This window comes from Chrysemys picta, chromosome 4, assembly GCF_011386835.1.
Source record: "Chrysemys picta bellii isolate R12L10 chromosome 4, ASM1138683v2, whole genome shotgun sequence".
Lineage (NCBI taxonomy): Eukaryota > Metazoa > Chordata > Testudines > Emydidae > Chrysemys > Chrysemys picta.
Window position 1 is genome coordinate 98,444,345 of NC_088794.1, and position 13,270 is coordinate 98,457,614.

Consider the following 13,270-nt stretch of genomic DNA (forward strand, 5'->3'; position numbering starts at 1 on the left):
CTCAGTTTCATCAGCTATACAAGGGCGATTATGACACTGACCTCCTTTCTAAAGTGCTGTGAGATCTACTGATGAAAAGCACTATGTAAGAACTAGGTATTGTTAATAGTAATCTTTTGTTAGTACAGCCTGGGCGTGGCCCCTACTTATAAATTGGTCACTTTCCTGCCATTAGGGCATAGGCACCAAATGAGGATGGAATTTAGGTAAATCTTACATTTAGGAAAATTTAGGAACTTATAGGTAAACCTTCTGCAGTGGAAGGGCTTTCATGGTGTCAGTAATGAAAAACAGTGGTGCTATATAATGCTATAAACTTGAATGATTACCCCTGATGATATTTGGATGCCAAAAAAAAAAAGTTGAGGAAAAGCTCTTCTGAGGTTCATGGAGAATTCTGACTGTCAACATGACATGGTTGTAGATGGCACCTTGAGAAACCGAGGAGTTGAGGAGCTAAAAAGAGATTTTCCCATGCTTGCTCTGCCTGAAAGACTTGCCTAATTCTATGTCGTATACTGGAAAATAGATGGGAGCTAGGTCACAGTAAATAACATCATCAAAGTAGTTGGAGACCATCAACATTTAAAACCTACAAATGTCTGTTTACAGAGAAGAATGGAGGAAGACACTGTACCCTGGCAATTTTAGAGAAATTTCCCATATTTGCACTACTACTAATGACACTACTGATGGGGGGCCACTACCATAGATTGGGCACCAATGTTTGTATCACCATGTCATCTAGACTTATTTGGAACAAGATTAAGATAACATAATGACGAAGATGCTGGCAGCTGTCTACATTAGGCTTTCCTGCCCTTGCTACCATTGGTGGAGCTACACTGGTGGTAGTGTAATGGTGGGAAATATCACTAAAATCAATAGTGTAACAACGCCTCGGAGCCTAATATACTGAGTCTATTGTTATCTGAGCACACTCATTTACACAGCATAATGGAGAGCTGAGTGAATAATTGGCAGACATTTTAATCCTAGAATCCTCTGGGTTACCAACTTTTAGATGTCTTCACTGGAACACTGAGACATATCAGGATATCTCAACACTACCACAGAACAAGACTGTACTTCAGGAACTCATCTGCAGAGTACAGGTAGCCTGATTACTTTGACTTCCAATTTGTCAAACTTTGTGGTCAACAGCAAACCTGGATTACCATGAGTCCAACACAGCCCTAATATTATGCCCTCATTGTGAGTGGTCCTCTTCATATCAGGGAGATACCATTTCTTACTCTACCCTAATCATAGACGGAAGAGGTTGAGTGCCAAAGCCTTGAGCCCATGCTTTGAAAATGCAATGCAGAAAAATGTTTGCCTTCTAGATTGGGGCTTTTTGATAGCTGAGTCATGCAAGGTCCAGCAAAACTACAGAAACACTTTTTTTGGTCTGGAAAGATAGGAATAACAATACCAGTTTACCACGGGTTTAGTTGTTTATGTCAGTGCTTTATGCAGATTCTGTTACCTCCTGTTAAATCATATACACATTATGACTTCTGCATCCTGATATGTAAACTTGTGAGCCCTCAAATATGCAATGGACTCTGCCCCCCCTTCACAATAATATGCCTTTCTATACTATATAAATGACATCATCATGTATGCATCTTCCAGAGGTAGCTTTATTGTAAAATCTCAATAAAATATTTGTAAATGTTTATAATAATAAATAATAATAATAATAGGAGGAGGAAGAGTTTGTGATGGAGAGAAATGTACTTAAATACAGGGATATTGCTATCCTGAGCTAAAATGCCCCTAGGCCTATGTTTGTCTGAATAGAGCCCTTGGTGATTAAGCATTCATTTTAAAGGGTGGGTGATCAAGCATTCAATCGCATATTAATTTGGTTAGAAGCATTCATTGTCAATATCTACTGTATTAAGTGAAAGCAGAGTTAAAACAAGCACTTTTCGTAGTTTGCACCACCATTATAATTATGCTATCATAGCTATTACAATCTTTAATGTGATTGATCATCATTACCTTATGAGAGAGGGAATCAAAAATTCCCCAGAAAAGTTTCTCAGTTAAATGTAACTCTTCTTCTGCCGCAATTCCATAACTCCCCAATCCAGAAGGTAGACAGTAATATTTCCAGCATTGCTCATAATGATTTGTTAGAAGCTATATAGATCAAAAGAAAATACAATTATGTAAAATCTGTCAATATTTCTTATGAATACTAAAACAAATTGGTTAGTGAGGCGTTGAACCACTGCCATCTACTAGAAAGAATGAGAACTCCTTAAGTGCGTGGTACAGGCACTTTACTGCTAGAATCTAATGGCAATTCACCTTTTTTGCTAGAGCAGTTGGGACCTGTTCTTTTGAAGCAGGAGTATCTGAGGTCTATTCTGGCAGTTGCTGTAATGTTCTGAATAGCTATGGTGAGCAGCATGGTGACAAATAGTTCCTAGATTTGTTACAGTGCATATAAATTAGCCCAAATAATAAAATATAAAGGGGGTTAATTAAATAAAAGTTCAGAGGGAAAATAAAGGAACTATATGAGAGTGGATTTTGGCACAGGGGTCTTTTTTTCATCTAAATACACATGGGTCTTACTTCTGGTTATTTAGATAAGTTCAACAACCACAAGCAAAACACATTTGGTGGTCTCAATTTAATTCAAAGTAGACATCAGAAAACACTGCAAAACTGGCCACGATGTATAATTGTCCATGACTAGGCATTTCTGATCAGCTTTGGAAGAGTCCATGGAATAGCAATTGCACTGAAAGTATGTAATACACTGTCTGGTAGGCTAGCACGCATGATTAGTACTGCCCTCTATGGGAAGGACTATATCAGAACCTGATCTCAAGCACTTATTAGTAGGGCTGATCAAAACCCAGAAGTTCCATTGCATGGGAAATTCTGAAATTAAAAAAAAAATTAAAAATATTACACGTCTGAACAAAACCTTAAACATTTCAAAGGTTTCCTCAGAGTGGGAATTCTGAAATTTCATTTACAAAAATATATATATATATATATATATATATGTTTCATTTTGATTTTTCTAAACAAACTGATGAAGCTCCCTGAGCTGCTTGGAAACCCCGCAGCCTTGCTTCTAGGCTCCCTGGTTCCCAACAGAAGGTTTGACAAAATTGACATGTTCCCTTGATGCATGTCAATTTCATTAGAAAATTTGTAACTAGTTCTACTTACTAATTTTGTGATTGTTTCACTCTCTAGTGGTAGGGAGAGAAAGAGGTTATTAAGGTCTGCAATTGTAGGTAGCTCAAAAATGCTCCTTTAAGTCAAATAATTTTTTCTACAGTACTATATTGTGAGTCTGATTCCCTATATCACATGCACACACTTTAACCAACACCACATTGTTGGTGTATGTATTCTATGCAGGCTTATTAAAAATTATGTAGGGGAAGTAATGCCTAGATTTAAACTACTACTTTCAATATCACACCTACGTAAGCAATGGAAAAGGTGACTGTTCATTGAGCAAAGTCACACAACCAACATATACTTACTGTTCTTACAAGGGAAACATTTGACAATGTACTTGTCTGTTATATTTAATAAAATGTTATCACAATACAAATAATTTCACAGAAGTTAGGATTTTTTTAATGTTGTTACCACCTCACCCAAAAAAAACAAAAACCATGGTGATGACAGGTTATCCTGGAGTATATTTTCTGTTGAACGCACATGCAATAATTAGAGCAATATTTACCTTGAGTGGCATTTTACAGTATTCATTAAGTAAGGGCACATCAAAAACTAGTCGTCGTAATAGCTGCTGTAGCATAGAAGGACGTAAATGGCTGTAATTTAAAAAGAAATTAATCATTTAATAATATACATATATTTCAATGAAATTGCAATACCAATTGGAGTTCAAGTTACTCAATGAAGGTGGTCAGTAAAACAAAAAATCTCACTGTGCCGTGTCCATGCATGGGAGGATGTAATGTGGAAAGATACACTACTTCCACCCTCCTTCTCTTATGCACTGTGTATGGTCTGGGCATAATCTTGCACGAAGGACAGAGCTGCATTTTTCAGAGTACTTCAAGGGGGGGGTGCAACTGGCTACAGTGGAAAAGCTGCTAAACTAATTGAATAGAAGAGTGAGATATGAGACTACAAGGATATGAAATAGTATTCCAGTGAAAATGGTGGAAACCATATGGATTGAAACTGCTCCGGGGAATGTGTTATAATTATCGGAAACAAACCTGAACTGGAAGTGAGATTGACTAAATGATCTAACATATCTTTTTCATCTTTAATTTCAATGGACCAAATCCTAGAAATCAATGCACAGCCTGAGGAAACAGGCTGTTAGCTCAGGAAAATGCACCTTAAAAATCACAGGGATGAGGAGCAAACTTCATAGTCCCTATATTTAAGTACATAGTGCACAGATAAGCTGCTACTGATGGTCCCGGAGAAAAGAAATGTGGCCCACTGATTCTCACTCCTCCTCAGAGTTTTAGCTTTGTGGATCCATGTACAGAACAGACCACGTGCTAATGCCAAACTATGCATATAACTCCCTCTTTCATGTTCCAATGTGGAGATCAGAGCTGGTTAAAAGAATAGGAAAACTGTTAATGAAAAAGATGGTATAATTTCCCCTCCCCTCATTTTTAGTGATATTTTGAAATATCACAAATTTTCCCACTAGTTCTATTGGTGAGTGAGGATTAGGCTGTGTGTTGTACAGGGTTAGCAAAGTTCCTCATGCGGGATCCCAGTTTTCTGGCTCTCATCTCTTAATATGGAAATGTGACATTTCCACAGCATTTGAGGCCGTAAGCGGCAGTGGTTCTGAAAATATACTGTTCTTGAGATCTCCACTGTCACTATATTTTCCAAATATTAGAACCATTGACTTTAATTTTTGCTAGTAAGGTCAGATTCTGAGATTGGGAGATGTATGTTTGCTGTCATGTCGTACAACCACCTTAAAAATACAAGAGAAAAAGTGAGTGGATTTAATATTGACAAATGTACTTTCATTGATTCAAGGAGATTTTCATATTGTACTAGACAAAGCCTGAATATACACAATTCAAGCTAATTTGAGAAGCTTCATCCACAATCAAATGGGCAGGAAGCCCTAGCTGTGTCCAAAGACCAAGGTTTGGGGACATGGCGGAACAATGCAGAAAGACATATTACTTCTGAATCAAACTTAGATTTCATGATATTTGAGCCTACCAAGCTCTAGGAATAAATGGGAATAATCAGGGCTACATAGCCAATATTAAAAAAAAATCACGTCTGATTAGAATTATGACGGTATTTCTACTAAATAATGGTTTGGTTTAAAACAAAATAATAATAAAAAGGGTTAAGCTATTCTGTACAACCCTGTGGTTTGTAGCAAAGGCAAATCATGTGCACAGCATGATCCTATAGTATAAAACCAGCTGCTTACCATTTTCTTTCTTAAAAATATTATATCTTACTTTCAGATAATTTACTGCATTTCACAATAAACTACACTCCCATTTTATATGATACAAAGAAAAAAAATTACTGTATTACAATGTACATGCTCAGTTCAATACCTAGTACAAAAGAAAGCAATTTACAAACGTGTATCATACTCACTGGCATATAGCAAGCAAGCATTCTTCAATAGTATCTCTTTGTGCTTTTGTAAGGGACCGTCCCTTGGATAGTCTATATATTGTGTGCAGTGTTGAATCAATCAGAGAGGCATAATGCTCCGTTCCAGAAAAGAGGGGAGCACATCTTGTTAGTAATGGAAGCACAGATGAGCAAATATATCTATTTAGTGCAAGAGCTGCCTCTGTGGTGCTCAGGGATACCTGTATAAAAGTAGCATATAATTGTCAATCCCATCTGGAATTACATATTGTTAAGTAAGAATGCTCTAAAATAAACACCATGATACATTTCCGAAAGTGTCTAGATATCAATAGTATTTAAATTGTGAATTTATCAGTTTAGTATGTTGGGCAATTTTAATGCCTAAAATATTCTTCAATCATATTATTGTCCGTCAGTTTGAGAAAACTCCGTCTTAGAGTGTTTAGGAAATACTAAAAATCAGGGAAAAGAAATAAGGCTCATCACTGAGACAGCCTCTGAACAGTCACACATTTATGCTGGAGAGCAGTGTTAATGTCTGCCTGTACTCTGACCAGCGGTGGCTCCCTGCACAGGTAACACCTGTGAGAAGCAAAGATAATCTGTGGGTGTGTAAAAATAATGGCCGTTGCATGATCAGAAGAATTGTGTGCAGTTCACATCCACTAAGCCCTGGACCGAACCCAAGAACATTCCTCCATAATTCTTGTTGTGGAGAGTTTGCAGGGTAGCTTTTAATGCCCTGATTTGGGGGCATTAAAATGTTACCTCTCACTCCCCATGGTGTTTTAGGGTTTTCTAAAGGTTGTCTGTGCTCGAATTTAGACCCAAAAGTATAACTTTTAACCTTACCTAATATTACATTCAAGTAAAGCTAAGACTGTGACACTAACAAAAACAAAATAAAGGCACTCCATACGTGACCTGCTGAGGTCATAAATGGCAGTCCAAAGTATAACATAACATGTAGACCTGGCCTTAGATCTGAGGCTACACTACCCCTTCTGTTGGCAAAACTTATGTCGCTCAGGGATGAGAAAAAACATCCCCAAGAAACATTAATTTTGCTGGCATAAGCACTTGTATGCACAGAGCCATGTCGGCAGGAGATGCTCTCCCACTGACGTAGCTACCGCCGCTGGTTGGGGATGGTTTAATTATCATCAGCACAGCGTGGCTACACTAGTGATCTTACAGCGGTGCAGCTGCATTGGTACAGCTGTGCCGCTGTACGCTTGCTAGTGTAGATATGGCCTTAGATACTACATTTATCCTACACACCACGGACACCTTTAGATTAGATTAGATTACATAGATCAACTACTTCGATATAAATGAGAACATCAGTCAAGACAGAAATTTAGGTCTGGCATTCAGTTTCTTTCCTCCTTATGTTTTAGCTCATACTGCAATTTTAAGCATGACTTAAAAAGTAGTTTACATGTATATAACTTTGATTATACATATATACACACCATACTATAGATCAATGTAGTTTATTACAAAGAAATATGTATGCACTTATACTCTATATAAGCATGTATATAGATTATTTTGAACTTCTTTAGAAAGGAAAGACTTTTGTCTATAAATATAGATTTTAATAAATTCCCTGAAAGTGAATTGTTAATTTGGGATATACTGTATGTATATATGGAATTACACAAAGGACTGTAACGGGGCCAAAAGTATTTGAATCTTTTATGCAATTGCAAAATATTTTCCTACTCTGTGCTCACCAAAAGAATGCAATTCAGAGAAAAATATGAATAGTCATTTCTGCTGGTTAGCACACACCCTGTGGCAAGCCATTGGGTTTCAGCTGCAGCATAACTTCCACTCCACTACTGATATGAGTCAGTGCATTGCTGGAAAATTCTTATCAGCCTTCAAGGCTTTTGTAGTCTTAGGCTGGAAAGAAAACTTTTAAAACTAAAACCATATGGTATTAAGAAATGTGTCCCTAGTTACAAGAAGCTTTAACTTTTAAGACTATAATTATTTTTCTGAAAAGCTAAACGCAACATATGGTACAGGTGCATGTATGAACCAAAGCTTTCCTGTAAGCTGAATTTTACCTTTATAAATCCATCCACAAATGGAAAAATATGCATTTGAGTCCAACACAGTAGCTACCATTACCTAAATATTAAAAACGTTAAGATGAAGGGCCTTGAATATTTTTACTTTGTTTTTCTTACCTCTTTTTGGTACTGGCTACATTTTGACTTACTGATATGGAGCCTCAGTTACAGGGCAATCCTTCAGCCCTTACTTGATCCTTACCCAAATGACCAGTCCTGTTGAAGTCAAGAGGTCTACTCATGTAAGGATTATTCATATGAGTAAGAGCTAGCAGAATCAGGCCCCTAATTATACAATCAGGTAATTCTTGTAATTGTCATTAATTACCCAACAAGAGTCAGCTATCCAGGCATCGTTATTAACATGAGACAGAATTATGACCTATATCAGAAATTTAACGTCAAGAGCTCTATTTTAAGAACAGGAGTACTTGTGGCACCTTAGAGACTAACATTTTAATTATTGTAATACTATCATTACTTGTAGTTTATACACTTGGATTTACTATCAAACTCTACACACTGTTTCAATTATACATATGTATGAACAGAAACTATCAAGACTTTGAAGTTTTTCAGCTAGTCCTTGAACCCATAGTTTTCCCTCTGTGCTTCAGTTAGCTCATTACTTTATCCAATTATACATTTATCCAATTATACCAACACGTTAAATAAGAGTTTTTAGTTTATAGAAGTTTTAAATCATTAGCTAATATTTTTCTTTTATTCCACACTCAAATTTCTGGAGGTTTGAATTATTATTTAAAAAAATTGTCAAGTGTAAAATCTTGGCCCCAACTATTACTGAAGTTGGGAGTTTTGCAATTGACTTCAATAGGGCTAGGATTTCTCCCCAGGTGTATGTACTTGTATTGCAAGAAAAATATTGCCTTATGCTTTTACTTTTGCTGGTGCTGGAAAGACTAATAATGGTAAGGAGAAAGCAGAGAAAATTTACACATTTATGTTTCAAGGGTGGGAGAATTCTTATAATCAGTTTAACCCTCAGTACAGCCATAACAAAAACTATTTAATGCATTATAAACTAGTAGATATATAAATACAGATCTAGACTCTCTCTCTCTCTCTCTGAGTAGGCCTTGTCCTGATATTCTTAATTAGTTTTTACTCAGCCTTTATTAGTCTAACTGGGTGAACCGTAAGAAAAAATTATCCATGAACATAATGGCAATTCTGGGCTTTTATGTGCATCTTACTATTCTTTTCCCTCCTCAGTTATAGTTGCTTATGGGGATACAGAAATAAATCTTTACATTATGGTCATTATGCGTGTTAAATTCATGATCTACAGATTGAATACTGCATTATCTCATTCAGTTCCTCTGAGATCGTATCGACCCTAAAAGACAGTCTTGGGGGGGGGGGAACAGTAATGACACCACTGGAAATTAACTGTGTCAGTGACAGTGTTTCATATTCTCAACAACATATTGTTCTTAAAAAACAATTGAAAACAACGTTAAGGGTCCAATTTCAACACAGATATTTAGAAATACTGAGTTAAATCACTACATTCTAATCTTAGAGTCTCACTCTATGTTCTATTCCATATGTTGGGCCTGATTCTCAACTGCTTTGAAGTTGTGTACCACAGGTGTAATTTGCTACCAAATCATAACTCTCCACTCACACCAGTCGTAATTTTTACATCTATTTTACACTCATTTTGTATTGATATAAATGACCAAGTTAGGTATAAGACAGTGGAGAATGAGGCTATTAATGTGTGGCAGTACATAATGTGTCAGAAAGACGACTATTACATATGGGTATTATGACTTCTGTGTACAAAGAACTATATACAATAGTTTAAATTACTTTTATTTTAGATTAAGTATCACTTTTTGGCCTTTTGGCAAAGATCATGTGTATTTAGATTAAACAAAATAACAAAAAACAAAGAATAAAAAAGCAGCATCTCCATTGGAAATATAGTGTCTCTTCTATAATAGTCCAAACTGAAAACAAATGGATGCCTGTTTCTATAGAAAAAAGAGTTCTTATAAATGTAAAGGTTCAGAGACTGATCTTTTGAGAGAATCAAAGGAATTGGATTCATAGTATTCCTGGACTGAACGGTAACAGGAAGTACCAGAAAGCTCATGAAAATGTTTCTCATAATATTTCCAGGCCAAAATTGGAAACCTAAGAAATTTGGATAGTTTGAATAAGGAGATTAATGGTGATAATGGTTGGCAAACTGAAAAACGGAGGCATCTAATATGACTGACACACAAAAGATGCTTTGGTGAAGTTGAAGAAGATTTGCACAGGGGAATTTGGCAGCTGAGTAAAGAAAGGCTGACCAATTCTCTGTTTCATAACCTCAGGCAATTATCACTGCTCCTTCTTCTTCACCAGTGTAGATTTGACTTTCTGTGCAGCAAATTTGACTCTTATACAGAGTACCTCCAGCACCTGCCTAAGGAGTTAAAGTAATTCTGGGAACCTGAGAAAAAATATAAGCCTTTCTCTAGTTATTCATAGAAAACAGATTTCTTACCCGTCCCCTGTCTCGAACTAACAGTGTCCTTAAAGGAAAAAGGATAAACTATTTTCTCAGATATGTGAGCAAAGTTCCCATGCATCTGAAGGTGGTCTGGCCCAGTTTGTCACATTTTTCATATTCTTTACATTCCTAATCCCTTCAGATTCTATTATATGAATTTTCAGTATTGTGGGTGCTGTCTGAGAGCTTTCTAAATGAAACAATTAAGCATATTCATACTAACTGCAATTTATTTTTTAACATATTCTTGCATTGAAATTTCTGGCTTTTTTGTTACCTTATAAGCTCTTTATACTATATTTCTTTGGTGCTTTTTCCTCCCCTAATGCTAATACTCAACATTTTTGATCAAACATATATACTGTATGTTTATATATCTGTAATTGCATTATTATTGCTTGCAGATATTAGTGAGCATTGTGAGAGGGCTTATTTATTACTTTTCCTTTCTACGCAATACTAACTAAAAAGTTATGTTTTGTAACTCTGATGTAGCCAGTATCTCAACCAATGTTCCTTGTTCTCACTAACAAAATACTTACTGTATCCAGAGAGGCAGATGCTCTTAAGTCTTGTAAAAATCCAACCTCCAGTAGGTGGAGGAGGAAGCTTTGGTCCTTAATACCATAGACACGGTCCAAAAACAGCACCATGGGTGCTTTATGGTCAGGACAGAAAGTTGCAGACATGTCTGGCTCAGTGACTGTACCATCTTAAAAAAATAAATAAATATTTAATTTCTATTTCACACAAAAAATGCAGCTCAGCTCAAAATCTCCTAACAACTTTCCATTTTCAAATCTTCTAAAAAATTCTAATGTATAATAGAAGACAATAAAATTATAGGATCGAATTCATCAATGAACTAGGCAGCTGCAACTCCAGTAAATTCAATGGCGTAGCATGCATACTTGTGTCCACAATAAAATTGCCTTGTCTCTTGTTCTAAGCAATCAACAAGTATAAAGTAATTTTCTTAACATAACAATACAGAACTATTATGGAGAAAGAGAGACAGTTAGACACTGCAGAAAGATTGGTTAGAAATTGTAAAAGGCAATCAGAATATATTTGTAGAGTCACAGCCCCAGAGCAAAACATATAAAGGCATTCTTGCTCAGTTTTTTATAGCCCCCTTTTACCTCCTGTGATGGGAGGGCACGGCGGTCCTAGCCACTGTATAGATGGAACCTGATTGGGGATTATTTGGCATTGATTAAGGAAAGGATGATGACCTGCACTGTACAATTTGTTGATAGGTACTCCCAGATATTTTCTGTGAATTAACTAAATAATTGCTTCTTGTCTTTCTTCTGGCATGGCCAGACAATGTAGCCAAGGGCTCCCCTAGTGCACGTGGTCACAACTCCATTGATTTAGGTGGAGATGCACTCACACTAGCATTTAATTTAGCCCAAAGTCCATAGAAATTATAGCAACAAAAATCTTCTGTATATCTATTTAAACATTTTTGAAAAGTCTGCACAATGGTAAACTGAAGTTACCTTTGTTAACTGTTGATAGCTTTAGTGGTATACTTATAATCCCAACCAAGTCTTCTGTTGGCACAAGAGAACGAAGAATTGACCTGATTCGAATAGCTTCTCCTTTCCCAGTTTGGATAAGCTGTTGAAACATGATCATACATTTAAAATAAGATATTTAGTTAACTGAAAAACATTGACAAAACCTAATTGATTGAAATATTAATACTGAGGGTTTTGTTTGTTTTGTAAATCACTGTTAACTCTCCCCCCGCCCCCACACAGTATATAAAAGGGAGGTTCCAGTTTTCAATCACTCCACCCTTCTTGCCTGTCCCAATTTAAATGGGATGTAACAGATTTATGAAAACACACTTAGGCAATGACTACACTGAAATCACAGGGTTCAGGTAGACACACCAAAGCTAGCTTTTATCTCACTAGCTTGGGTACCAGAGCAACAAATCCAGACCTTTAATCATTTTTGTTGCTCTTCTCTGGACTTTCTCCAATTTGTCCACATCCTTCATGAAATGTGGCACCCAGAACTGGACACAATACTCCAGTTGAAGCCTAATCAGTGCAGAGTAGAGTGGAAGAATTACTTTTCATATCTTGCTTACATCACTCCTGCTTATATATCCCAGAATGATGTTTGCTTTTTTTGCAACTGTGTTACACGGTCGACTCATATTTTGCTTGTGATCAACTATGACCCTCCAGAACCCTTTCCACAGTACTCTTTCCTAGGTAGTCATTTCCCATTTTGTATGTGTGCAACTGATTAGGTGCATAATTACTATAAACTTCCAATGGGAATTGGGTGCACACTTGCCCTATGTGCCTGTGAAAATCTTCCTCAGAACGTTTATTCATGTGAACTTATTTTGTGTTTAGGTTAGATATTTAGACTATTCAAAACACCCAAACTGATTTTCCTCAAACTTTTCAAAACTGTTATCTTTGGCCTAAGATCACACAGGGGAAGTTATATGTTCTAAGAAATGGTTGAGAAAGCTATGAGCAAATGAAAAAGAAGGCTAAAATTAAAAAATACATTTGAATTTATTTATGGCATTTGCTATGGCAAAACTTACAATGTAATATACATTCATTTACAAATTACCATCTTTTTCCCACCATAGAGATACTTCCTATCTAGCATCAATATCAGTACAGTTTTGCAAATTATTCATTGCTGTTTGATGAATTAAATGCAGACAAGCTAATCTTTATGTGAGTTGCCACATAATCATTGGCTTGCATTAGCAGCTCCTGCAAGGTATGCTACAGGACAATAAAACTAATGTGGTAAAACCAACTAGCAAGTGGGCAGTTCAGTTGTCAGTAGCTTCCAAAGTTTGTTTTTATCGAAGAATAATTAACTCTATTCCTTAAGTGTAGAAATTATGGGTTTTTAAATTTTTCCTACATTCTACTTCTATCCTGAAGACTCACATTTTATTTTCAACTCTGTACAGTTACATTTAATCAAATCTTTAGAGATCAAGAAGAACATTCAGAGCATCTATGATTTCTTTTCTATCCTA

At 36.2% G+C, this 13,270-nt stretch overlaps 1 protein-coding gene across 21 annotated transcripts in view; it reads right to left on the reverse strand.

Annotated features, from left to right (window-relative positions):
* Positions 1-13,270, reverse strand: part of RYR3 (ryanodine receptor 3) — a 561,484-nt gene that overhangs the window by 209,797 nt on the left and 338,417 nt on the right. For all 21 annotated transcript variants that reach the window (XR_010601063.1, XR_010601064.1, XM_065595380.1 and 18 more), the window contains 5 exons: positions 11,742-11,862; positions 10,779-10,948; positions 5,620-5,840; positions 3,731-3,821; positions 2,011-2,151 (listed from right to left, as the gene is read on the reverse strand). Coding sequence is in view for 19 of the 21 variants with exons in the window: in XM_065595380.1 (XP_065451452.1) it covers positions 2,011-2,151; positions 3,731-3,821; positions 5,620-5,840; positions 10,779-10,948; positions 11,742-11,862 (744 nt within the window). In the remaining 2 variants the exon portion in view is untranslated. The remainder of the gene's footprint in view (positions 1-2,010; positions 2,152-3,730; positions 3,822-5,619; positions 5,841-10,778; positions 10,949-11,741; positions 11,863-13,270) is intronic.